The sequence below is a fragment of the Zootoca vivipara genome, chromosome 8, assembly GCF_963506605.1.
Source record: "Zootoca vivipara chromosome 8, rZooViv1.1, whole genome shotgun sequence".
Lineage (NCBI taxonomy): Eukaryota > Metazoa > Chordata > Lepidosauria > Squamata > Lacertidae > Zootoca > Zootoca vivipara.
Genome location: NC_083283.1, coordinates 39,270,613 through 39,297,940, shown reverse-complemented (window position 1 = coordinate 39,297,940; position 27,328 = coordinate 39,270,613). Strand labels below are relative to the sequence as shown.

Genomic DNA, 27,328 nt, shown 5'->3' with positions numbered 1-27,328 from the left:
AGGCGGCCCCAGGCTCGCGCTCCCGGCGAGAAGTTCTGGAGGTGCGCGGGGAGTGGCAGAGACGTGGCAGCGGCAGAAGGGCGAACAGGGCCCGCCAACAAGCATGATCAGCAGGGTCTTGCAGGCTGCAGTGGAGCAGAGAGCGGGAGGAGGCAGCCCCGCCCCCAGGCTCGCGCTCCCAGCGATCCTTGCACGCCTCCGGAGCTTTGCGCAGGGAGCGGCAGCCTGGGGCCGCCTCAACTGAACAGCTGAGAGGCGCGGCGAAGTGGCCCCAAGCTCGCACTCCAGGCGCAAAGCTCCAGAGGTGCACAGGGGGAGCGTGAGCCTGGGGCCACCTCGCTGCACCTCTCAGCTGTTCAGTTGAGGCGGCCTCAGCCTCCCACTCCCCACGCAAAGCTCTGCAGGTGTCATGACGCATGCGCCCGGGGGGCGCCAGAAAGTATTTTGCTTAGGGTGCAAAAAGCCCTAGCACCGTGCCTGAGGAAGGGGAGTGGTCAGATCTTCTGCAGGGCCAAAGGGCACCTTTCTGTCAGTAGTATAGACCAAGACATTTACCCTAGATATTCCTGGGACCACCATAACTCCTTCCCATAGTAGGAGCTTAATGTGGATTAAAACCTGCATGTAACTTGATATATTTTTTTGATTCAGGTAGGTAGCCGTGTTGGTCTGACACAGTATATATATATATATATATATATATATATATATATATATATATATATATAGTCCAGTAGCACCTTAGAGACCAGCTAAGTTTGTTCTTTGTATGAGCTTTCGTGTGCATGCAGATACATTGAAACAGAAGTCACCAGACCCTTATATATAGTGGGAGGGTGGGGAGGGGTATTACTCAGAAGGGTGGTGGGAATGGGTGATTGGCTGATAGGTGTGGTAAACCTGTTGACGACTGTTGACTGCAATTGGTCTTACAGGAAAAAGCAAGGGATGAGATGGCCAAAAGTAGCTTTATCATGTATAATGAGATAAGAATCCAATGTCTCTGTTCAGACCACGTCTCTCCATGGTTTGAAGTTTGGTGATAAGTTGTAATTCGGCAATTTGATTTTTTTGGATGTTGTCCACATCACATTCTCCCCATCCAACTAGCAACCCATAGTTTTACAAAAGTAAACTCTGATTTTGCCAGTGACACTTTAGCCCCTGGTTTGGTGTTCTGGTCACTGCTAGACTCCAAGGTCATGATTCCTAGGAGTCTAAAAGGTTCCTGTGTTCTGAAACCCACTATTTAAACACAAAGTGGTGTGTATTCCATCAACCAGACTTTTTCAAAAAACACCATCCATGTCCCTTTCTTCACCATATGCACCAACATGGTGAAGCAGTATATTTTTAAGGGCTGTAGCAGCAAAAGTAAACATTACCGGTACTGTGGTATACTTTTAAAGAGACTGTTTGATTAGTGAGCAACAAGCTTTTGCTGGCAACTGTATGCTTTAGCAGATGTATGAAGTAGAATGTGAATGCATATATTCAGCAGCAAAAATGTTTAAAGTGTTGGGTTAGAATAGGGCAGTTTTAATATTGTAAACTGAAGGACACGGTGACCATTTTCAATGGACCTGAGATAGCAAGATTATTAACAGTACAAATTGAAGATCAGTTTTGGATACCTATTTTAACATTTACGTACATCTTACATTTGTGAGATAGGTGTCTTATCTTAAATTTCTGCATGTTGCTGGTGATACCTTTTTTCCCTACCTTTTTCTTTCAGTAGTGCATTGCTCGCTACAACCTTCTAAGTAGCATCATCTTTGATATTTTCTGTGATCAAGTGTGTCCCACTTTCGGAAAGGGATGCTCAGCAAAGTCTACATGACTTCCACTGTGTCAGATTACTGTGGAACATTTGCTCATATCTGTGAGAGCAGCACAGGGACAGACAATTCAGTTATTGATAGACGGTCTGGCTGTTACACTAGTGAGAACAGTTTTGATAATCTGGATGAAGTGACTCTGGGTAATTCATGTAACAGAAGAGAAGGGGAAGCACACATTTCTTTTAAATCACCGAGGAAAAATGCAAGGGGTTTTTTTTTAGTCCAAAGTGAGAGGCAAAATCTTTAAACAGACAGATTCCACCAATATGCATTTATTTACTAGAGACGCTGTCACTTTTTTTCTGTGAGACTAGAAAGGTCTAGTTACCCAAGCGCTATATTTTTGATATGGGATGTCTTCATACTGAATTATCCAATGAGGCTGCCTTGTTCCAGGCAGAAAGGGAGAAGACGACTGCTCGTGGCATGCTTTTATGATCAGAGGGGAAATGATATTATCCAAGCCCCTCTTGCACAATTTTAATGGAACGTCATTCCTTCCTCCTGGAAGTAAGCATGTTCTAGAATGATCACAACTGTACAAGGTTTAGCCTGGCCAGGCAAGCACTTTTCAGAACCTCATGAATCTACTGGTTGAAGGGGGATTGACTGTACAGCTCCATGGGTTCATCCACTTTGGCATCCACAGAATTCCCTTCTCTCGCTGGATTTTGCACCAAAGTCAGTTTTCTCATAAGAGAGGCAGTTCTGCTCACAGGTGGGAGGGTTATGTGTTCTGCTTGGTGATAGTTCCAATATCTGGCCATCTGCAGGTTTCACAGTCCCTTGAGATATAAGGCTCAGCTAGATCTTTTGCTAGATCTCAGACTCAGTCCCAACTTTTACCAAAATGCTTACCTCAAACCTCTGTGCACTGAAGTCCTTTTGTAAAACAAGAGAAGGGATTGAAAAAAATGGTGAAGAATTTTAAGGAAACCAGAATATAACCATAAAGCTTAAAAATGCATGTTTGCTTTTATTGTTCATTTCTTTTGTGTTGTGCAGTAAGCAACTGTGCAATTGTGTGTGAAGGATGGAATGTAATTTTGGCTTGTATGTGTGTGTTACATCTACATCTTTAATCCTCAGGTCCAGGTTCTTCGGAATGCTGGAGAAGAGGTGACCCTAACTGTATCCTTTCTCAAAAGAGCACCTGCATTTCTCAAATTGCCCCTCAACGAAGACTGTGCATGTAAGTATTAACTCTTTAAAAAAAAATCCAAAAAACCCAAGTCTGAATCTATCACAGGAGCCTCAGAGCCACTGCACATTACTACTTTTTAAGCCTACTTCTGTGAATCATCGTTTGGTTTTTGTTTGCTTATTTGTGCTGAGAGTTGTATGAGTTTCTCCCCAGAGCTGATTTTGAGTGTTCATTTTAAACCTTTGCTTTAGAGGTGATGTTATGCTCTCAGCTGATTACTACTTGCTTTGAGTGCTATTAAAGTTCTTTGACTTAACGATAATTTGTCCAGAGTATTTGCATTTCATTTCTAGATTAATACATAATGGTAGAGATTTGGAGAAGGATTGGCACCCCCCCCCTGACTTGGCAATTGAGAGTGAATATATCTGTCGTGAGGACTTTTCATTTTAAATTGCAGTCATGGGCTTGAACAGATTGCTCTGCTTAAGTGAAGATTAATGGAGTCCATAGTGATCAGTATTTTGTTTTTGTTCAACCATTTAAACTGATTAGTCTTATTGGGAGGCAGCTGGCTTCCTTCTATAATTTTAATCAATTGTAGGGACTAGTGCATAGTCTGAGATGGTTCTGTCTGTGTGCTATAGTTGCCCTGTGAAGATTATCTCCAGGGTTCCCCTCACCCTTTTAATTAAGAAAATGAAAATATTGTTTTTAAAAAAAGCTTCTGAAATGAATTCAAATAGCCTCCTACCCATTAAATAATCCCGGTTGCATTATATTTCTTTATTTTCAAATGTCGATTAACTTGTTGAAAGTGTACTCATTTCTATCATTATACCAGTTTCTCCTTTATTCATACTAATGAAGATATTTTATATTCATTTGATATTGTCAAAACAATTCACTCCTTTCAAGTTTCAAAAATACTACATGTACACAGTAGAATTCGCACACCTACTTAATTTTTTTTACAGCCAGAAGACTATTTGGGGGTGGTGAAGTAATCTAGGATCACCAGAGTTATTTACTTCAGAATTTATAAATGGCTCTACTTTCATAGAATACCATAGCATATCGAAATAGAATGTAAAAGTTAATGCAGATCATAAAACAGTGTTCACATTTATAAATCTGTACCCTGATGGCAATGCAGATTTTTTTTCTTCAAATAGGGAAAAGATCTGGTTATCACAAGTCTGTAAGATTACTTTGCATGGCAAAGAACTCTCCATCCCTTCAGTCATCTTTGATGATCTTCATATGCATCATGGTTTTTGAGAGCTGACGCATTTAGTATCCCTGCAATACACATTGAAACACCGTCTGTGGCAGAGGCAACAGCTGTTCCCTATGTGTGGCTGAATTGTAACTACTGTATGACAAAACCAATGCCAGTTTTGATTATGAAGTGTGTGTAGTTCAGAAAGCTGTGATACACTTTTGTATGTATTTATGTTTTTATTAGGCATTCCTAGTGATCAAAGCAGTGGTACTTCATCGCCTCTGTGTGATAGTGGTTTACATCTTAACTACCATCCCAATAATACGGTAAGAAATGTTGTGGTTTTTTTTACCTTGCTGCCAAAAATCTGAACATGACTATTAACTGAAAAGTTTGCACAATCTGTGAGCATGCTGGGAATATGCCAGTTTCAATATTAGGTAGATTCCATAAAAGCAAAGTGTACTGTAAAAACACTTTTCTCATTATGCAGCTATAGGTGGGGGAACTTTATGCTAACTCCTGGTTTAGTAATGGAATGAATTCAGATTGAGACTACAACTGACAAGTGGATTTAGATATGCCATTATTTTTGCTTCATTTAAGTCTTACCAAAATGGAATTAAAATTCTACAAAGAACCTATGTGTCACGGTCCTTTTTTGGCTACTTCTGAGAAACTAGTACCGAAACTAGTACCACAACCATTCTGTCTTTAAGACTTTTATTGTGCCTGATATTTACAGTGTGATTCAGTATCAAGAATACATGTCTGATCAGTCTGACGAAGATTCTCCCAATGCCTGTCGTCTGCTCCTCCCCCAGCATAATAAGCATGGGATTCCTGCCCTCCTCCCTTTGCACTTGCGCGCTTTGGAATGTCTCAAGTCAGGCATGAACTTAAAAGAGCGAGGCATCTCCCCGCTGGACACTTTCCCGGATCCCTCCCCCTGATATCCTGTCTCAGGTTGCAGTAAGGGCTCTAGAATGCTGCCTGAGCCATGGTGCCTCTCTTCTGCGATAGACAGGGAATGTTAACTGCTAGAACAGTCCCTGACACTATGGATCCCAGTATGATTTTGTCATAAATAACCTGGAAACTTAGAGAGCTTGGAATCTGCCACGAACCTCCTGGCATAAAGTAAGTTTCCCCCAGTGTCCCTGTTCCCTCAGTGGTGGTGGGTTCAGCAAGGACTGACCACATTGCTGAGCAGTGCTTCTGAAGCATCTGAATTTCTTGGGAATTATAACTGGCATTGCCACCTACCTGTGCCCCATCACAACCTGGATAGGATGCTGAGCACAGTCACTTTCTTAAAGAAAGTAATGCAGAGTGAAATGATGGTGGGGGACCCATCCAATGTGTTATGTCACTAGAAGAATGCCAGGACCTAATAATTTATTTTGGACATCCAGCATTTATTTGGCTGTCTTTCCCCCATCAAAATTAATTCTAAATTGGATGTGGGTTGGAGGAGTGTTTGCTCATCGCTATTTTGGCTTGCAATTCAAATTATCTTAGTGAACCCACACTAAATTTTAATTATGTTTTCCCCTGGACAATTCAATTTTACTACTACATCCAAACCGGAACAAGGTCTGATTTCATAAAACTGCCAAACAAATAGGAAACAAAGGTAAGTTTGTGTGTTGTAAAAACAAGGTATCAGCACCGACTCTCATGGAAGAAGCTCTTTTTGTGCTTTGTTTGAACATCACTTAGCAATACATCATAGGTGCTGACAGACCCAGAGGCTCAAATAAACACCTGAAATGTTGCAGCATTATTCTGTAGTCTCCTGTCTCTGGAACCAGCCAGAAAGATTTCATCAAGAACATTTTGACACTTCTTGCTTCTGCAGAGGCTAGAAATACTTCACTATTAGCGTTTCTTACAACCCTTGTATTATTTCCCCCCTTTCATGTCTGCATGACCTCAAAATGTTGGAAAGAAAAATGTTGTTTTAAATGTCAGAATATCCTGTACTTGTTTTTTTTACCACAAGTTTATTTCTTTTGCCACTATAATATCCAAAGAAATTGTCAGGGGGCATCCACGGGGTCCACGGGAGGAGGGAGGCAGGAGATTGGGTTACAGGGATCCCCGGTCCCTGCTCTCCAGCAGCACCTCGGAGAGCAGTCAAACCTCCAGCGGGGAGGAGGGGAAGGCGGTCAGCACCACGGAGAGAGCGCTCTAGGATTTTGGCTCGGAGCCCTTGCACTGCCTCAACCAAGAGGACTCAGAGAGGGAGATGCTTCTTCCATCCTCCCAATTGCACAGAGGAATGAAACGCAAAGAGGGGAGGCGGAGGCTAGGGGTGTCCACGTTCTTATGCTGGGGTAGAAACCGGAAGGGGGCACTCCCGGATTCTGCTAGTGACTATGGCAGTCATGAAACTGTTTGCTCTTCACTGTACATAGTATGCACAATAAACCTGTAAATAATCAGGTTGGAGTCCTGTGTGGTTACTCGTGAGCAACCATCCCACAATCCTTACAGAAATGAACACTTGAAGAAAGGTAAAAGCACCTTCTGGATAGAGGGGCATGAGAGTTATTCCCTTTATCGGTGATGTGAGCCAGAGCTTTGTTGCATGAATGGATTGTGGGTTTTTTCTTTACTTCAATTGGCATTAACGATGGTGCAGCCTCCTTCTGTTCATTGCAGATTCTAGGATAGGTCTATCCTCAACAGTTGAGGTCCTTAGGAAGGATATAGATATAATGCTCATTACACTGGTGTCTCTAGAAACGCCTCTTCACTTTCTCCTTTCTGAGTATATGGTGCCCATTGAATAAAACTAGCCCCCTCTTTCTTATATTTGATGGCTTCACTTATGAGCATCCTGCAGGATGTGGTATACTATATAGTTTTCTCTGTGTATAGAAGGAAGAGATTAATGTTACCCTTCCCAGAGAACCTTACAAAATAAAATCTTTCCTGCTATACATATCCCACTTGTTGTAGTGATGACCATTTTGCAACTAGCCAGTTCAGAAGATTTTCACTGGGTGATTTTGGACCAACCACAGCCTATCTCACAGGGTTGTTTTGAAGAATAAAATGGGGAGAAAGAGGACTATGAAGCCACCTCAAGCTCTGTGGTGGAAAGATGGGAGAGAAATGTAATGTAATATATAAATGAGGTACTGTTTATTGTAGCTGCTGATGGTAACACCAAAACATCAAAGGTGTTTGAAATATTTTTCAGGACACACTTTCATGTTCTTCATGGCCTACGTCTCCAGGGCTTAGGTGGGAGAAGAGGTGGTGTGATCTCCGATTAATCCCGCTTCTTCACTCCCGGTTTTCCCAGTATCTCCCAGGGTCAGATATGTGCAGGTAAGTAGATAAAGGAAATATTTTCTCCATATACTGGAGTATGGCAGTTGTAATTTTTGAAGTGAAGGGTCTGAGAAGGAGAGGCGGTCTCAAAGCACCAGATCATTTCTTACCGTCATTAGAGAAAGACAGACATTTTTTACTAATAAGGAAATATATATGTTATTTTAGCGGGGGCTGTAAAACACAGTTAGTGCTAGAAACTTAATATAATTAATACTCTAAGGTACAACTTTCCCCAAGGTTCTAGATATCACAGAAGGAGAGAGAGAGTCTTACTATTTACAAAAGGAAAAATAAAAAACCCTCAGCAATAATAAGTAGAATGGGATTTTTTTCCCTAAGTCATAGAGTAGAGCTATTGAGTATGACTTAGTAGGTTAAAATCCAATTTTAGCTAAGTAAATTAAAACCTGTTGGTACTCAGGCTGAGCATGTTGATTACTTATAGCCGGAAATGTAGCTCTTTCTCAAGTTGCATGAGGCAAAGAATATAACTAAGAGACTTTTTGCATGACTACACAACCCTTATAAGGTATGTGGAGACACTGAATGCTTGAAGGAATTTTGCATCCAAATCCCCATGCCCAGAGAAACTAACAATCTGTTAAAAGGCCTAGTATCAGTCAGCCATGATCTTTTCCTCAGAAGTTAGGCTCAACACTAGGACTAGAGTCTCCATGGCAAACTATTCAGTGTTTTCCTGTGCTCTAATCAAGGAATACTTTATTAGGAGTAGTGGCACTGTATACCTAGCTTTCTGGAGGTGGCATCTCTGTCACTTAATGAGACGGGGGAGGGCAAGGCTGTGTGGAGGTTGACCTGATGAAGGCACCCCTATGTATCCAAACCTATGGTCCCAGCAGGGCACCTGCACAGCACCAAACCTCCTGCCAGGTGTGTGAAACTGCCCCTCCTGCTCTGATCTATGTCACTATGCTGGAAAATGTTTTTAGTTGACTCTGATTGGACAAAGGAAGGTAGGGTGGGATGGGCCAAATTCATATTGGTAAAGGTATGTGCTTATTTGCAGGCTTCTAATGGACAAGGAAATCAGAAATCTCTTTTTCTCAACCTGCAAATCCCTATGAAAAAACTTGTGTGGCCCACCCTCCACTCCACAGTGTTAAAGTGGAAGGACTGTTACAACAAATGCAAAATGCACTGGCCCAGCCTGAACCGGAGAATAATATTCCCTGTGCTGAAATTTTTCTTTAAAAAAATAAATCAGATCAACCTTCTATCAAAATTTGTCTGACTTTAAGTGTGACCCAGATGTAGTGGATAGAAGATTGATTTCAAATGAACTGCAGCTACAATTTCCACATTTCTCATGTCTAATCTCAGTCATATATTCATCATGAATAAATAGACCTGTTGTACGATTTCCAGTCCACACTCAGGAGATGGTTTTAGGATATGAAATATCATTATGCTCTTGTGTTTCTTAAGCCACTCAGACCCATGAACTTTCTGGAGGAAATTGGGCCCTTACTGCTTCAGCATTTCAAAGGTTTTTATAGGCTTGATAATTATCCATCATTTGGATGTAGTAAATCAGTCCACAGAGCTTTATGGCAGATAAGTCAGCTGTGCAGAATACCAGACACAGAATGCTTGGATGCCCTCCCCTCATATTGATAAATACATTGCACACATTCATTGAGTTTAGGTTATGTCCAAATGTTGGGAAAGTGCAATGTGAAAATCATTAAAGTTATGTGGATCAATTCTGAGTTCTCAACCCTTCACCTAATTAGTTTTTGAAGCAGATCATACTTGCTTTTTTATTTTAAATATCCATTATTTAGTGGAGCATGCCAATACAGAATATTATGCTTTAGTGCTTTTATAGAATATGGGGGGGGGATCATAAGAAGGTTATGATTTTATTACAAAGTCTTGCTCTTTATTTTATTATTTAAAAAGTTCAAAAATACTGTATCTTTTTAGTCTTCTCATTGAAAGTATTTTCCCTTTTATTTATTCTAACTCTGAAAATTTAGTGTTGATGTAGCTTCTGTAGTTATAAACCTGCGTTACTAGTGATCTAGTAAAAGCTATATTCCCCATTTATGGAGGATGTATATGCTGCGTCCAGATCTGTAGAACCTTTCTTTGTTTTTTTGCACAGATTCCTTCCAACAAGTCACCCATTGCTTTTGGAATTGCAGATGTGAAGCCACTGTTGTCTTCTTCCACAATAATTGTCCCACTTAGGCTGCAGTTCTATTCACACATGCCTGGGGAGTAAATCTATTTGAACTCAATGGGGTTTGCATTTGAGTAGATGCTTCAGAATGCTTTGTGGCACCAATGGTGTGAATTTGCCAGTGCCTCCATTATTTTAGTGCATTAAATCAGGGAAGGAGAACCTATGGCACTCCAAATGTTGTTGAAGTCCAAATCCCATCAACCTCAAATACCATGGGATGATGGAAGCTGTAGTTCAGCAATACTGGGAGGGATGCAGGTTCCCCATTATACGTCAAGCATAATGTTTACATTTAATCAATCAATCAATCATTCAATCAATCACCCTTCAGTTATGTTCCTAGGGCAGTTTATATAAAAATACAATTAAATATGTAGCAAGATAAGGATAAGCTCCTTACCAATTATATATCATTCTTGTCTAATGAGCAATTCCATATGGTGGGAGGTTGCCAAAATGAATTCTTTGCTTCTGAAAACACACCAGTTATTATCATAGCTCCTGTAGAAGCTAAATGATGCATCTGTTCTTGTTTTGGGGGATAACGTGGATGCCATATTGAAATAATGAAATTCTCCAAGGTGGAGATGAATGACTCAGATCCAGAATCAGCATGGTCAAAATATGTGGAAAAAAAGCTGAAGAGCTATGTGCCACGACTTGCAAATTGCAGCTTGTGCAATCTGCCAGGCTACTACATTTTCAAGCTTTGTGCCCTGAGCAGATAGCCCAGTGTGAGCAATCTGTATTCAGTTGGTTCTGTGGGCTTTGCCAAGATTTATCTGGAGATGTGCCATATACAAAAGCTAAATATAGAAGAGAACGACTCATAAAATAGGGAAAGCAGTAGCAGTTCCATGGCTGACTTTTATTGTGGGGCAAGGGTACGTAGAGGGGAGTAATTTCAAAGCCTTTTGACAAGTATTATGAAGTTGGTAATGTCAGAATAGGTGCACTTGTCTCCTGACCTAATCTATTACGATGTGTCCATAGGCAGAATGCATTTCAAGTAATTGCTGTGGATGGCATTTGCAGTGGAATAATTCAGTGTCTCTCGGCTGAAGACTGCATTGACTGGCTACAAGCAATAGCAACGAATATTTCCAGCCTCACAAAGCACAATGTAAGTATGCCTCTGAGTTAGTTCATCAGATTTCCCAGTTACATTTGATCCTGACTGTCATAAAGGCCTCTTGGGTTTACGCACAGAATTATCTGTGCATAAACTATGCTTGAAGCTTCCCCAGAGAAGTCAACTCAAGTCTGTCATCAACTCAGAATTTTGAAAGCTTCTTGAAAGGGGAATTATTCTTTCCTCGTGGCTACGTAGTCCACTTCATGGCTATCAGTATTACTTCCTTTTTTTCCTGATATCCACCCACAGAACTGAAAAAAAAAGTAGAGAAGGTATAGTGCTTCCAAGATATGCAGGCTTTCAGCATTCCAATTCTGATACCAAGGATCATTGTAAAAGCTCTGTGTTGCCCCACTCCCAATCGCCTACCCCATGCACATAGTAACACAGTTAGATACAAGGTTCAAATCCCATCTTCTCCAGAGAGCTCACCTTAAGCCAATTACAGTCTCTCAGCCTTATCCGCCTACCTTCCTCACAAGCTTGTTGTGAGGGGGGAAATATGCAGGAGAAGGGGTCGTGTAAACACTTTTATCTTCAACCGATAAATGGCCTTTTAAGTTGTGTTGTAGATACAAACCCTTTCATTTGAGTGCAGCTGATGCTTGCTGCAAGTGGGGCTTGCTTTCAGCACTGAATGTAAGCCCAGCTTTTGGCAGGGAAACTTGCATCAGATTCTTCTTTTGCAGCCATGGTTTGAAAGGATCAGGACTACAGTTAAGTGCTCTCCTAATGCTTCCTGTGGAATGTGATCATGTGGCATCAGGTGACTGACAGCATGCCCACCTATTAAAAATGGCCCGTGGAAAGTTGGCCAGTTCTGAATCTAGAAGATGTTCAAAATAAAAAAGCATTTTGCAGAATGTTCATTCATTCTCTAATGGCTACAATTCCTCCTCCTACTTGCAACCTCACTGCAATATCAGGGGTCTTCCTTCTCCCAAACTGCCTTCTGTGTTTTGCCTTCTGCCCCCGTTGGACTTGTCCCAGATTTAAAAAGCTGAATCTTAGAGACCAAACAAATTATGTGAAGTATTTATATGCTATAGTTCCTTCTGAGTATATAATCTCGGTGGCGATGGTGATGATGATTTTAGGCAACCTTGCATATCATTCTATAATATTCCTAGCTGGAATTCCTGACTGATATTATTCTGTGTCTCTTCCCACCAGCACCAATTACTCTCTCTCCTCCCCTCCTTCTCAACTTTTAAATATTGCCCTACTTTAGTTTAGTTCTGGTATCATATTGAGTTCTGTGAATCTTGCAATATCCTCCACAGGCTTCTAAAATTAATTTTGTTTCTAATGCTGGGAACATACTGAAGAATTTTGTGTCTTGTGGAGATTTATATCCAGCTACAGAACCATTCCAGCTGGTGGCAATACTGAATCTGTATTGCAGACTTGAATCTGTCTGCCATCTGTAATGTTCTGTGCTGCACTCGCCAATTCCCTCACTATTTATTCATCTTGATAGTGCTGTCACTGCGTATGGCTGTCAGTCTCACGACAACCTTGACAAATGGGACTATTACTAACCTTTGTGCTTACTCTATAACTATTTTCTATTACTAATTTTAGCTTGTGCTTGGGAATATTTTTGGTATTTCAAGGAGCGATGTTCTTACAATCACATCAAACATTTTAAAGCCAAATTTCAATTGCCTCTGATTAATTGCTTCTGATTAGCACTGTAATTATTGCCACAGAAATAACGATGTTTTAACACATTGCTATTATGTGGCATGTTTTTACAAGATCGCAATGTATACAGCAAATTCATAGGCAGTTAAAGTTCCCCATAGTCCAGGCGGCAAAAGGTGGGGGAGAGGAGTTTATTTTGGTAATGTTGTATGGATTGGCTTACGCTTCAGCAATCCATGGAATGATTTGAGCAAGAGTATGGAATAAGGAGTATGGAGTAAGATCCTCTGTTCTGCACTTCTGCGATGTGTGATGAATGTCCCAATCCCTCCCACAATTAGCTGTGCCTGGTGTGGTTTTATCCTGAGCTCTGCAATGGACCATGTTGGCTCTTGTATGGCATACAATGCAGTGGTCCATAAACAAGTGTAAAGAGATGCACAATGGGGCAAAAACTCCCAACTTCACATAAACACTGATGGTGTCTGAACTGGTGTTGACTGACCAGGAAAGGGAACCTGAGTTCGTGTAGCTCAATGAAATCTGCTGTGAATCAAGCAAACTCCATGTCAGAAATTGTTAGGAAAGGAATAGTAAATAAAACTGTCAAATCATTTTTAAAAATCTATGACAGTTCTGGTCACTGCATCTCAAAAAGGATATTGTAGAGCTGGAAAAGGTGTAGAAAACAACAATAAAATGCATCTCTCCATCATGAAAGGTTATAATATTTGTAGTTTTTTAAGGGTAAGAATATGAAAATGTAAAAATAGGCCTCATGGGTCAAGCCAATGGCCTATCTAGTCAAGCATCCTGTTCTCGCAATAGCCAATCAGAATCCCATAAGCAGGATTCAAGCACAAGAGCCCTCTCCTCTCCTTTGGTTTCTTGCAACTGGTAGAAGAAGATAAAGCAATTATGGGAAGAAGGATATGATGAAGGCTTATAAAATATAGATGATGTAGAGAAAGTGGATAGGTGAAAAGGTGTTCTTCCTCCTGATGCTAGAACCTGAGGCCATCCAATGAAGTTGAACAGTAGGAGATTCAGAACAGACACTTGATTACCAGTTGCTGGGGAGAAGCAGCAGGAGAGCACAGTTGTGCTCATGTCCTGCTTGTGAGCTTCCCATAAGCATTTATTTGGATACTATGGGAACAGAAGTCTGGGCTAGGTGGGATCCATCATGGCTCTTTTTATGTTACTATGACTCTACTCCTTGTTTCTGATAATACTGTAATACCATATGCATTACAGAGCCAAAATTAGACTCCGAAGGTCAGAGCCAGGGTTGGGTTGTTGTCCAAGCACCAGGGAATTGCTTCATCCCCCCACCCCCACCCCGGATGAAGGGCTGGGACTCTGCTAGTGCAGCATCTCATACAACTCAGTGATAAGAAAGGAGTATCAAGTAGTTCTTATATGGCCAATTATTGTGAAATGTCATAAAGCTAAATGCTCATAGTTAATGTCTTGCCAGAATGAAATTACCCCTTCTTTTCTGTGACTGAGTCCCCTAGCTCCCTTAATGTCTTTTTTGTCTGATGGGGAATTGATCTGTAATCTAATCATGATGTTCTTTTAAATGTTAGTCGGCAGGAAGAATTGAATATTTGACAGCATAAGCAGGAATTGAGCATTCCGCTATACAGGGACATTTGAGGACGAAGAAAAGGGCATTTAGCCACAGAGTCACAAGAAAATATAATGTTTATCAACAAAAGAATGCTGCTAGAAATGTCTGTGATTGAACTAACTGAAACAAGGCGGCTTCTGGCATACATTAAACTGAGGTTAACAATTTTTGTGCCACCTCAGTGCAGTGTATAATTTTGCTTGGGTTGCCAATGATTGCAGTGTCACCTGACAAGCTGTGTCAGAATGGCAAAACAGTTATTGAGGTTATCTGCAAACATTTAAACAAGCTGAAGCACAGCATATTTTCTGATCTGTCTTTGAAATGTGTTCTTATGTGCTCTTGGCAAGAGTGTCAAGATAAGCTCACTGAGATGCAGAGATGGACTCGCCATGCCTTTGTGGAGCACAGAGAAAACAAATCAAGATAAAGCAGGATAAGAAGAGCCTCAGCTGGTGTGAAAAGTGTTACTTGGAAGCCTTATGGGCCAGCTAATCCAAGGTTAAGCTCTGTAAATTACAGTTTTTGTGTCAGAGAATACTTGTAGCTTGCTGCACAGTCATAGCAAGAGATTCTGGCACTGGTTAATGTTGCTCTAAGTTGGTAGCTAGAAAACAACACAAGGAGCCAGGTGGAATTTTCCTTCCCCTTTCTACACTTTGCAGCTGATTGGCTTCCGAAGATCCTGTTGAGTTTCTGAGAGGTTAACCCTGGAGACGCCTGTCACTATGCTTTATATAGCCTGAAAAACTGAAGCCCTGTGCAAGTTGGCAAGAGGGTGGGTGACTTGAAACAGCTGCTTTTGGATATGGAGGAGAGGCTGTAAAGAGGGCAGTGGGATGGCAGTAACCACAGAAAACGTAAGAGGGTGGGCAAAAAGAAGAGGGACTTGTCCTTTGTATTGGAGGGATATTGCTCTGGTCTAAAGTTCTGCTTTTACACAGCATTTCATGATCACAGCCCATTGCCAGTGGGAGCACCCACAGAGGGTCTTTTCATTAATGTTTGGACCCCAGTGTAGGCACCATAGTGATCACAGAAGATGTCATGAATGTGGCTGTCTTAGTGACTGATCATTATTCCACATGAAGACCATTGGATGATTTGGTGGAGAATTGGTGGTGACTCATGAGAAGAGAAGAATCCTTGGAAAACACCTTGATGTTGGGAAAGATGGAGGGCACTAGGAGAAGGGGACGACAGAGGACGAGATGGTTGGACAGTGTTCTCGAAGCTACCAACATGAGTTTGACCAAACTGCGGGAGGCAGTGGAAGACAGGAGTGCCTGGCGTGCTATGGTCCATGGGGTCACGAAGAGTCGGACACGACTAAACGACTAAACAACAACAACAATTCTTCCAGATTTCCTTGCATGGGATTCTGTTTACTGTTTTGGTTTACAATAACTCTGGGGTGAAACAACATTTGCAGCATTGTTTCCCAGTAGGAACTACGAAACTTTCATTACACCTTGTGATCCCCAGTGAGAAAAATATGTTGCCTTTGTGTCACTTCTCTTAAGCAGGGGAGGCCTCATCTCTCTTTTCAAAGTTGAGCTTTCTCCCACCATTTGTTGAGATATTGGGACGGAATAGTCATGGCAGAAGCCTGGCCCTTCCACAGTTTATTCTGAACACTGAAAAGCCCCACTCACTGCAGGTCATTCTAAATGAAAGATTGGCAAGGTTTTTTTTTTAAATGTTATTAAAGATTTCTTAGTTTACCAAAATATGTGGATTGTCTCTTTTTCAAGTTGCGTTTTCTACAGATCACTTTCAATTGTTGTGAGACTTTACTGTTGCATACAGTGTTAGGTTAGGAAGAAAAGAGGGGAAGGGGGGAATGGTGAGTGGGGTGGGGTCGGGTGGCAATGCTACTCTTCTTCTACTTAGTGTATGTGTGGGGTTTTGTGTCAGCATCAACTTATGGGAATATTCACTTGTTGCATTTCCTTGGTGTTGAGAGAGGTTGGGGTGGCCTAGGGTGTGGTTGTTGTCTTTGGTTGGCTGTAGTGAGATTTGTTTTTTGTGTGAGAGTGGGTTATGTGTATGTATGTTTTTGGATCAGGTTAGCTAGATTGATTTGTATGCTGTCAGCAGATTCTTCTTGTCGTCTTGTTGGGCTGTGATGTGATAAAGGAGAACCATACTGGGGTGAAGGCATCTTCTATTTGTCCCCATGTCAGTTTCAGCTTATTGCTTAGTTTTTCTAATAAGGCTGTTTCCCATACTATTTGATACCATTGGTCCATGCTTACTCCTGACAGGTCTCTCCAGTGTCTGGCTATGATGCTTCTGCCTGCTGAGAGTAGGTGGGTTAAGAGCTCTTTGTGATGTGAGTGGGCATTATTATCTTGGAAGATTAGGGCCAGTTCTGGGGTGACTTCTAATGCTTCCTTAATTATTTTGAATATTTCTTGTATTATTGATGTCCAAATCCAAGCTTTTGGACTGGCTTGATTGAAGGCTGCAGCCCATGCACTGGTAAACTAGAGATTTGATTACTGCAACACACTCTACATGGGGCTTCCCTTGGGTCTGATCCAGACGCTTCAGTCCATGCAAAATGCTGTTGCTAGACTGGTGATGGGAACAGAACACAAACACATGACACCAGTGTCAGGGATCTTTAGTTGAGATTCCTGCATAGCAGGGGTTAGATTAGGTGATCCCTTCCATCTCTACAATTCTATTATTCTGAAAGTGAAAGTTTTTAAAGAATGCGCGTGCACACACACACACACACACACACACACACAGAGTATACAGTCAAACCTCGGTTTTTGAACATCTCAGCTGTCAAACATTTCAGAAGCTGAATGCCGAAAACCTGGAAGTGAATTCTTCCATTTTTTAACATGCCTCAGAAGTTGAACGGCTTCCGAAGCGTGTTTCTCCATTTTTTTCAATTGATTTTGTTGACCAGCAATTGCACCTCAGTTGTCGAACATTTCAGAAGTCGAACGGTCTTCTCGAACAGATTACGTTCGACAACCAAGGTTCCACTATACACACAAAAATATAATCTGTCTCCATATTCCAGATAATCTTGGAGTAACTCACAATTTAAATTCATAAACTTGCAAGCAGGGAAGAAGCAACCAACTCAACTCCATTAACTGCAACAGTGCAAATTGGTGCCTGTGCTGCAGCAGCTATAAGCTTGACCTCTGTGGGTCAAGTCATAGGGGGAGCTCTAATGTTTCACAGTTGTTTAATAATTAAGCACACAATTACCATTGGGCTCAATCTCAAGCAACACTGGATTTAATTGAAAGAAAATGGGCCTTAACAGCTTGAAGCAGTTCAATCTCTCAGATCAAAAGTGTGTGTGTGTGTGTGTGTGTGTGTGTGTGTGTGTGTGTGTGTGTTTTAAGATCTGGTTGAATTCTGAGTTAAATACTAGCTAGTTTAAATAGTTCTCTCTGATAGTGATATGCACAGGGCCGGCCCTACGGCAAGGCTGGGTGGCACAGGGTGCCAGGGTGCCGCGCTGCGCCCGCCAGACAGCCACAATGGGAAACGGGGCGGGGGGCACCGGAGGGATCTTCGCACCATGGCGCCAGATATGCTTAAGGCGGCCCTGGATATGCATTCATAAAATCAGGCAATACAGTCAGATTAGTGGCACTGGGAATCTTGTCCAGGTAAGGTTCTGAAGCTCCTTTCTCCCATATTAAACGAGTGTTCAAGGAAACCTGGCTGCATATTGCCTGTACTGCCTACTTCTGTTCTGGTTTTAGGGTTCCTTGTAAAAGAACTTTGCTTAAGGGAATGACTTCACCTTTCTATCTTGTTTCTAAGTTGTTCAAGATGCCTAACAAATCCATAAAAAATACTTGCAAACAACAAAACGTAGAGGCACAGAATGGTTAAAGCACTTGTAACTTGTAAAGAAATCTGAAATGTCTTTAAGATTAAACATTCAACTATGATAAATTATCAGTGCAGTGTGAAAAGTGCTCTCCCAGAAGCGAGAGGAAAGCAGTTTCAGAAAACTAGAGGTAAACAGATGTGCATTTGATCAGTCTAGTAGATCATCTATGAAACCCTCCAAGCTGCTTGCATTGTTAACATGCAGCAGTTTCTTCATGAAGGTTCCACTCTCATTACAGTGGAGATATGTAATGATGACAAATGTTTCAGCAGACTGGGGACACTGGCTGTTAGGTGTAATTTATGCAGTGGAACTTTTGAGAGTGTTACTCGAAATTCTATTTTTAATTTACACTTGCAGTGGGTTGAAGCACATTTTGTTTTAAGCATATGCCAGTTTTGTTGTCATTTCCCTTTGCAAAGGAGCAAATGCATCAGTGGAATGTATTGGCCTCACAGCTATTACAATACAATCAACATAACTTTATGTTAAATGCTGCTATTCATGCAGCTCTAAATTATTCATCCCAGGATTTGGAGAAGATGAGTCGTGTTGATGTGTGTGGTGTTGGTTTTTTTTTAAATTTATTTTAAAAACACCATTTCTCAGCATGGAATTGCTTTGCATCTTCAATCATTTAGCTTAAGGGAAGTGAGCTATTGCAAGCCAGTGGCATTACTGTGTGGGAGGTGAGTACAGTATCTTCTTAATTCTGTGTGAGATATTTCAGTCAAATTTCCAGCAATAGCTAAAGTTTACCCAGTAGTCAAAAATAAGGGGTGGTATCTTATTGGTGTCCTTCTACTGACAGAAGGTATCTGTTTGGCTTGTTAACAGGTATTGAATCAAGTTTTGATCACTCCTTGCAGCCCCAAAATCTGCTGTTGAAGTACTCTGACCCTCTGGAGCAAATTTGGGCAGATTAGCAGGCAGTGAAATCTTTGAAAATTGCCTCCCTCCTAGTCACTTTGCAAGATGCCTTGAGTCAGCAAAGGGACACCGATTGGATAATTCCCAATGATGGGTGTCTTGGGAAAGTAAAAATACTGCTCACACATGCTAAACCTCAGAATCAGAGTTAGGACTTGATTTTAGGGAATAATTGCCATGCTCATTATGCTGACTGGCATAGAAAGCATTGCAACTGAAAAATAATAATTATAATGACTAATTTTAATTTTACGATATCTTTTCAGCAACACTTTGGGGACTGTCAGCCATTTCACTACAGCTGCTGCTGTGATGGGAACTCCAGGTATCTCATTCAGGACTTATCCACGCCTACTTTTTGCCCTGTGCTTTCTAGGCACAAGTTCATGCCTTCAAGCTCTGTGTCCAGACTTTCTTTTTTTATACCTCGGAGCTTTCCCCATGAAAACCTGTTCTTTAAAACTGAAGTGCAACAAATGGAAATTCGGGGTTTTCGTGGATTGCAGTTTGCTCCAGTTCAGCGGTTTTCTCAGGGGAAGCTCCAGAACAAAAAGAGCACTTGGACACAGAGCTTGGAAGTGTAGACGGTGGAAAACGCAGAGGAAAGGTAAGTGTGGATAAGCCCTCCATTTATCAACACTGTCAGGGCAGGTAGTCACAGACCCTCAGAGAGAGACAAAAGCACTTTACAGCTGCTGTTGAAAGAAGCCAAGCATTTGTCACTTGCAGTTGCCACATAGCCTGATAAAGAAAGGTCTCCTCACTTTATCATTGGGCAAAAATAGTAGCATGATATTTTCAGGGTCATTTTAATGGCAGCCACTTGAAACAGAAAGGAAAAGATTATTTTAAAAAATGTAGCTGAAATCATCATTTGTTTTATTCCAAGCAATACCCTTTCAAGCTTTTAAGAGACACAGACATTTTCACACACACACACACACACACACACACACACACACACACACACACGTGCATATATTGACATTAGTCTGTTTAATTAAATAGGAATTGCAGGAGATTTGCTCATTTTACTCCCTCATTTAATCTATTACAGAGCAGAAGCAGTAACTTTCTGTGTAGTTTTCTGAAAAGTGAAGGTATCCCATCTTTGGGAATTTTAAAGAAGAAAAAAGCTGCTGTTGTTTTTATCGCAATGATAGGGCCTGGAATGTGTTCTTTAAAAACTTTTGCTATATCTTTGTGAATAAAGCCACCAATACAATGGAATTTTTTTCATCATTCCTTTATTTGCTTCTTGATGCTTCTTCCTTTTGTGAAATACTTAACTTCTGCCATCCTGTTGCTATTTTTCCTTCTCCTGTGAATACTGAAAGTTTTCAAATGTACTTGAATAACAGCAAATAATATGGTGGTATGTTCATTACTGGTTTTTAACCAGAGAGTAATATTGAATCGAGGAGGTTGCTGATGTGAAACAACCACAATAATGCTATCACCTTAATCCTGCTGGTGCCTAAGGTCTTTCTAATAGGATAATAAAACTGGAAAGGTGCTTTGGTTTCACTTTATACCTTCATTCTGGCACAATAAAATCCATGTTGCAACTCAGCACCAAATCACAGGGCAGCTGAATTCCAGTCATGGTAGTGGGTATACTAACAACTCCTACAGGAGAGGTTCCCATCTCCTTTGCTTCTTATTTACAGGGCTCTCCAGCATCTCAGCAGATCCTCAGTGCTGTACACAAATACCAAGAAGTCAGAGACCTTAGAGATGTACACTCTAGCCATCTTGGCAGCATTTTGATTGTCCTTATTAGATGACTAGTACTTCTAATGACAGATGTTGTAAGAACTCCACCATTCCTATAGGAAGTGATAGTTAGGCCAACATACCTTGCCCTATATCAGCATCATTATTTGCTGCACCTGCTTATTACAGTTGCCACACACAAACCTCAGCAGGGCTCAGAACTTCAAGGCAGCCACTGTAGCCATCTGAAGCTTTGAACTGTTCCAACCTTTCCTCAACAATGACCAGGTGGGTCACTGAAGTGTAATACAAGCTAATACCTGGGATTGGTGGCTTGTACATCAGAAGATAAAATCAGAATTCAAACATGTCCGTAACAGATTGGAGAACTGGGCCAAAACTCACAAATGTAAGGTACTACACTTAGGCAGGAATAACCACAGTTGTGTGCATGGCAACTGTTTGTTGTTGGATTTTAAAGTAAAGTCCTTTTACTTCAGTGTGGAAAAGTGGTGGTGGTGTATTTTGGAGGGTCCCTTAAAAACAAAACCAGTGTGTGGACCAATTTTGGATGCTTAGTAGCCAGCTTTCTGCACTTCAGTTACACCTCAGGGGAAGACATCATGAAGCATCTTCTCTCATGGGGCTTTTTCAGATCAAGAAGCTCAGGCAGACTCCAGAGTCCAGGAGACATTCTTAATGGAAAAGAGGAGCACACAGCCAGCTGCACCCACCATCATTTAAGAGAAATTTTAAAGTGGTCTGCGGATGTTCAGAATAACTGAACCTCTTTTGCAAGAGAAGAAAACTAACATGAAATTGAAGAATGGTTCTTTGTGTAGCACTAATACTATTTGTTTGTTATAAGAAGTTTAACCTTGGTCCCAGGGCCTGAAGGAACATTATGCTATACCATGTGCTTTGTCAGTGTCTGGCTAGGAGATTGCCTGGGCACCCTTGGTAAATTTCCTTGAGTTACTAATGGAAGAAAGAGAATAGAAATATAATAGGTAAATAATAATATTTCCATACCACATGAAGTAACTGAGCTATCATGAATCTCTTTTTATGTCCATCTCCCATTTTTAATAATTTTATTGCATTTTTCAAACAAAGAAAACTTGGTTAAGTTTTTACAAAATATATCATAGACATGCACATGTAACAGTATAATAAAACGCATGTTATTTCCTTATTTCAACCCGTGAATAATTGTTACTAGAGTACAAAAATACTTGGTTTAAAAGTTAATTTGTTACATATGATGAATCTGCTACCTGAATGGAGAAGCTAACTAGCATAGCTTCTGAATTGCTGAACTGGAAAAAACCGTTTAGAGGAGACAAAATGCCCTTAGCGCCATTGCAATGTCACAACCTGTGGCAGTTCTGTGGCACTTTGCCAGTGCTGCAAGCTGACGGAGGTCATTGCAGTGACACAACATCATGGACTGGCACTGCTGTGCTGGAAAGTATCCACCATCTCACTTGACATATATCACAAGGTAGCAGAATCATTACTCTGCTTTATGGTTACTGTCTAGGTTTTTTTTTTAACAAAAAATTATCTCTCTACCTATTTGCCCTCGGTCTGCATTATGTCTTCTTTTCTTGAAGAAAAAAAAAACAGCACACTGTAGGCCGTTTTGGTAATGATTGCTTTAAGCAGCAATCCTATGCCCACTCACTCAAGAGTAAGCCATACTACAGTCACACAGTTAAAGAACATTGCAGATAATTGCACAGGAAGAGGAGTTGGTACTGGATGGTGGAAATGAATGTACAGTGCCTATCTAATAAATCAATGAAATTTTGTTGCTTTTTTCTGTAGAGCCAGAAATCTTGTTCCTTTATAGTGGCCCTGGAATTTCCTGACTGAATGCCATCTATGAATAGTCAGACAAATTACTGTAAAAATTATTTACCTTTATGTCAAAGGCACATATTGCTTTAGTGCATGTTCAGTAAAACTTTTTGTCAGAATGGTAGCTCCTTTGCAGGTGAAAAGCAGCATTATAAGGGCAACATAGGACCTGTATTGACAATGAGAATAAATGAGAACAAAAACATCACTGGAAACTATTCTTGATCATTTCAGAGTCACATGTTTTGTACTTTAAAGTTTGCTTCCGTAGCACGTTGCTTATGCAAAATAGTGTTCCATAGGTGACTTATCAAATGATAATATAGTTTCGAAAAGTGGCTTGTCAGTTGGGATTTTACAATTTTATGTGTGCATCTCAAACAAAGGTAAATTTTAGGTAGTAAGCATGCTATTATAGTTCCCAGAACTAGAAGTTTCTATGTGATAGATGCTCCTGAATGAAAGCTCCCAGAGGAAATTATACTGGCTATAATACAGTTAAAATGTGTTAGATTTGCACACTATTATCTCTACATTTCCTCAGTATTCATCCTGCCTTCATCAAAATATTTCTTATTTTTTAAAAAACAAAAACAAAGTGAAAATCATTTGAGTTTATGTCATTCTTGACAGTCTTGGGTCAAGCTGTATCTTGTTAAATGTGTGTTCATTTTACTGACAAGTGAGAGATGCCTAGAGAGACTGGGAGTTTCGTTCCAGTTCATCCCTTTGTTTACAGCTGATGGTGCTGCTAGCACTCTTGGCACACCTCTGGAAGAATGTCACAGAGTCTTTGTCACTTCTGGATATTGCTGCAAAAAGTTTTCCCATATTCCCTTTCTCCATACGTGCAGAAAGCTTTTACCTCCAAGATGCAAAGCCTTCATCTCCAGGAGTAGCTTGTTGGTTTGACTGGGTAACTGAGGCCACACGATGGCAGGGGCTTCCAAAAAGCTGAGAGGATGAAATAATTTGCATGCCATTAGCTGACCAAGTAGTTTTCAGATTGGTAGAATGTTGTGAGCCATCTTCACTGTACTAGTCCATTAATCCAGGCAGACTAACACATCCGCGGAGTACTTAAACTGAAAGTACTCAAACCGAAGCGTACTTAAACTGAGGTATGACTGTAATTTCAATGGATCTACTCTCAGTTGGATTAAATTGGGATAGAGCCTCTAGCTTTTAATAGCTCTTTAGGTTATGTTGTTAAATATGCCTTGTTTCGTATTTTGTGAGTTCCTGACATCATTTAGCAATCTTGAGTTGTGGTGCTTTGGCTGCATAGAACACATGTAGGGCTGAAAAAGAACCTATTTTTGTATGCTGTCATAAAGAAGTACCTATGTCACAGGCATGTTTATATGTGATATCCTTTTATTTCAGAGTCTTGTATACTATACCAAAAGTGTTTGAAGTATCCTTCTTATCAAGCTTGCCTTACTTACATTTTTTTCACTTTCTGCTGAGAGACAAAATCAATTGATTTAGTTTAGAGTTAGCTCTAGAAATTGTATGTAAAGCCCCATCCAAATAAAACTACTGTACGTTATCCTTATTTCTTGGAACTCATAAGAGCTTGGTTAATAATGATGATCTACTACTACCTGTGCAATGTTGCTATCCAAATGTATAACTTGATTAATTAAAGAATAGATGCATGTGAAACCTGATTATATAGATCATTCACTTTGTGTTTAAGGCTTCATCTGTAATTCTGGTCCACTTTTCTCTTGAATACAAACATATATTTTATTCTGTTAGTAAATGTTAGCAGTTCAAACTCTGAAATATTTTCAGGTTTACAAGAACACCAGCCCTAATGTGCAACAAAATTAAATGTATAGAGTATAAGTAAATCAAAGGAAAACAGTGGTTTACAGAATACCTAGGCATACATTGGGCACAGTTCACTTAATGAACCTGTCCTGCACAATGCACTTGCACAATGGGACTTCCCCCCCCCTACATGTAACCCCATAATTGGGGAAGACCCCCAGAACAGTGTGCAGGGGGAACTGGGCTCATTTCATTGGCAAGCTGATGTGCTTGCACAGATAGAGCGTTTGTACACAGTGTTGAATTCCACCCATTGTCACATTCAGAAATGCGCTACATTTAGAAATATTGAATCCCTAAAAATCTGCACAAAACCAACTCTGTCAGCATCTTTTGGTAGGCTTTGAATCATTTCACAAAGTAAATCTATCACAATGCCAATGGACGTGTAATGTGCCTGATTTTCATAGTTGAGTATGCTTATTTATTAATCAATTTCTGTATTCACTTTTATAGATTAAAAAAATCAACAGGAATTTTCCCGTAAACCAGCAGGTAAGAGAAGAAAAAATATATTTTGAAACCTTAATATCCAATTGTTCTATCTCTGGCCATATAACCCTTCAATCATTGTCTGAAGCCCTTCTTCATGTGTTCCCCTCCACTAGAGGTCTGGAGGGTGGCAACATGAGAATGGGCCTTTTCTGCAGTGGCTCCCAGTTTGTGGAATGCTCTCCCCAGGGGACTCACCTGGTGCCATCATTATGTATCTTTAGGCTGACTCTTTCAATAGTGCATCCCATTTCACAAAATTAACAGCCAGAAGGACTATAGATAACACAACATTCAGAGATGCTTCTGAATTTCACTCTGGATTTTGGAGTCCTAAATTATTTGGTGGCATTTCCAAAGTTGAACACTGCAATAAAGGGAAACTTAATCGTGCGCATGGTAGTTTCAAGTTTTGTGTGTGTTGTGTTTTAGTTATGCAAACTGACAAAAAACCTCAAAAAAGAAAAGTTAATTTGATTGTAAATATGGCTGCATAAATACATAAATGCCTTAGTAAAACACTATACAAAAAGCATCTTGATGCACTCTTACATACAGTCGCTTCAAGATTGCTCTTTTGCAGTCATAGAAAATGTGTATGCTTTGGTAATGTAGGGAGATGAAAAGACACAAATAAATTGAATGGAAAGAAAGCCACAGAAAATTGCACATGGCCTTTAAGTTCCTGGTTTCTTTTAAGAAATTTTCATTGTCAAATCAAAATCCTAATTAGACCAGAGTGAACCAGAGGAACAAAAAAGGTACTGTAGAATGCCTCTAATACATTTAATTTTTTTTATGTCATTCATAAAATTAAAGCAGATTGTTGTGATCTAGACATTGCATAGTACTGGATTCAGCATGTAAGGTTGTTTCTTCCATGAGCTGTTTGCATGGGTGAAAATAGATGCTGGTAGCTTCTCTTTTTGTTTGGAAGAGTGTAGGGTCATGGATTTTAATTACTGTCTAAGTGTTACATAACATTGCATATAATTTGGATTTATATCCAAAATAACAGCAAAAAAATAATCATCAGAATCGGGTGGTATTGTAAAGGTGTTCGTATTTTTTAAAAAATTATGTGGATTGAAGGCAGGGAACTACAGGGCATCATGATGTCATGTTGTGATGTCATATGCTACAGAGGAGGAGTTAGATGTGTGGCTGTTGTTTTCAAGCAATGCTGTCATTTAAAATACTGTAAGGATCTAATGAAAGGTCTTTTGGTTCTTTTCTTTTTGTCTCTCTTTTTTAAAAAAGTCAAACCCTGAAACTCCTGATAACCCAATTTTGAAAGAATTGTTGTTTCAAGTTGTTGTCTCCATAAAAAGCTATTGTCTCACTTGTTCTGGATTTCTTTCAACTCAGCTTGTTTAGTCACATGTTTTATTTTATTGAGTTATATATGAGTCTTCTTTTAGCCCCTCAAATGCCTCCTCAGTTATTCTTATAAACACCTTGTGATTCATTCTATAGCATGAATTTTCAAGCTTGGTAATAGATCTCCAGACACTGTCCTGGGGCAAAAAGGAGCTTACCATCTGAAAGCATTACAGCACTAGAGGGAAATGATAGTGGGGGAGGGAAATTTCCATTTCTTTCCATGAAAGGAGGCTCCAAGAGCACTGCAATTAGAAAATGTCAAGGTGACATATAAGGGTTTCTATATTTGGTCTGCCAAGTTAGGCCAGAGAAACGCAGGTGTGCTTCATTTCCTTGGAATTCATCACTGCCGAGCAGCTGTTTATCAGTGACAGAAAATGTCAGTACCTGGGAGAGATGGGAACAGTAATAAGTGGTGGTGAATTCAAAAAGTTAGTGTAAACATTTTCTTAAAAATAAACAGATGCACAATTTAATCTCCTCAAGGTTTCCAGATCCTTTTTGCGTTGACTGTCCCCTTCCTGTTTCTTGTTATTTTCTGAACCAGATACAAGCAACATGCAAGCTGGTCAGACGTGCTGGATTTTTGCTTTTGCGTATAGAATCATAGAATCATAGAGTTGGAAGAGACCACAAGGGCCATCCAGTCCAACCCCCTGCCAAAGCATTCCTGACATATGGCCGCCACGCCTCCGCTTAAAGACCTCCAAAGAAAGAGACTCCACCACACTCCTTGGCAGCAAATTCCACTGCTGAACAGCTCTTACTGTCAGGAAGTTCTTCCTAATGTTTAGGTGGAATCTTTTTTCTTGTAGTTTGAATCCATTGCTCCGTATCCGCTTCTCTGGAGCAGCAGAAAACAACCTTTCTCCCTCCTCTATATGGCATCCTTTAGGGCCGGCTCTAGGTAGAGTCCCGGTGGTGGGGGGTGCCAGGGTGCTGGGCCGGTAGGTGGGGCTCTGCGCGGCAAAGCCGCGCAGAAGCCATACTGCGCCCTGCGAGGGCGGGAGCACCGGAGCGATCTCCACCCTGCAGTGCCA

The 27,328-nt window shown here is 40.6% G+C and overlaps 1 protein-coding gene across 1 annotated transcript in view; it reads left to right on the top strand.

The window, feature by feature from the left end:
• Window positions 1-27,328, top strand: part of SNTG1 (syntrophin gamma 1) — a 252,930-nt gene that overhangs the window by 165,166 nt on the left and 60,436 nt on the right. The window contains exons 11-15 of the mRNA XM_060277843.1: window positions 2,934-3,036; window positions 4,457-4,539; window positions 7,425-7,555; window positions 10,764-10,893; window positions 24,870-24,908. Of these exons, the coding sequence (XP_060133826.1) occupies window positions 2,934-3,036; window positions 4,457-4,539; window positions 7,425-7,555; window positions 10,764-10,893; window positions 24,870-24,908 (486 nt within the window). The remainder of the gene's footprint in view (window positions 1-2,933; window positions 3,037-4,456; window positions 4,540-7,424; window positions 7,556-10,763; window positions 10,894-24,869; window positions 24,909-27,328) is intronic.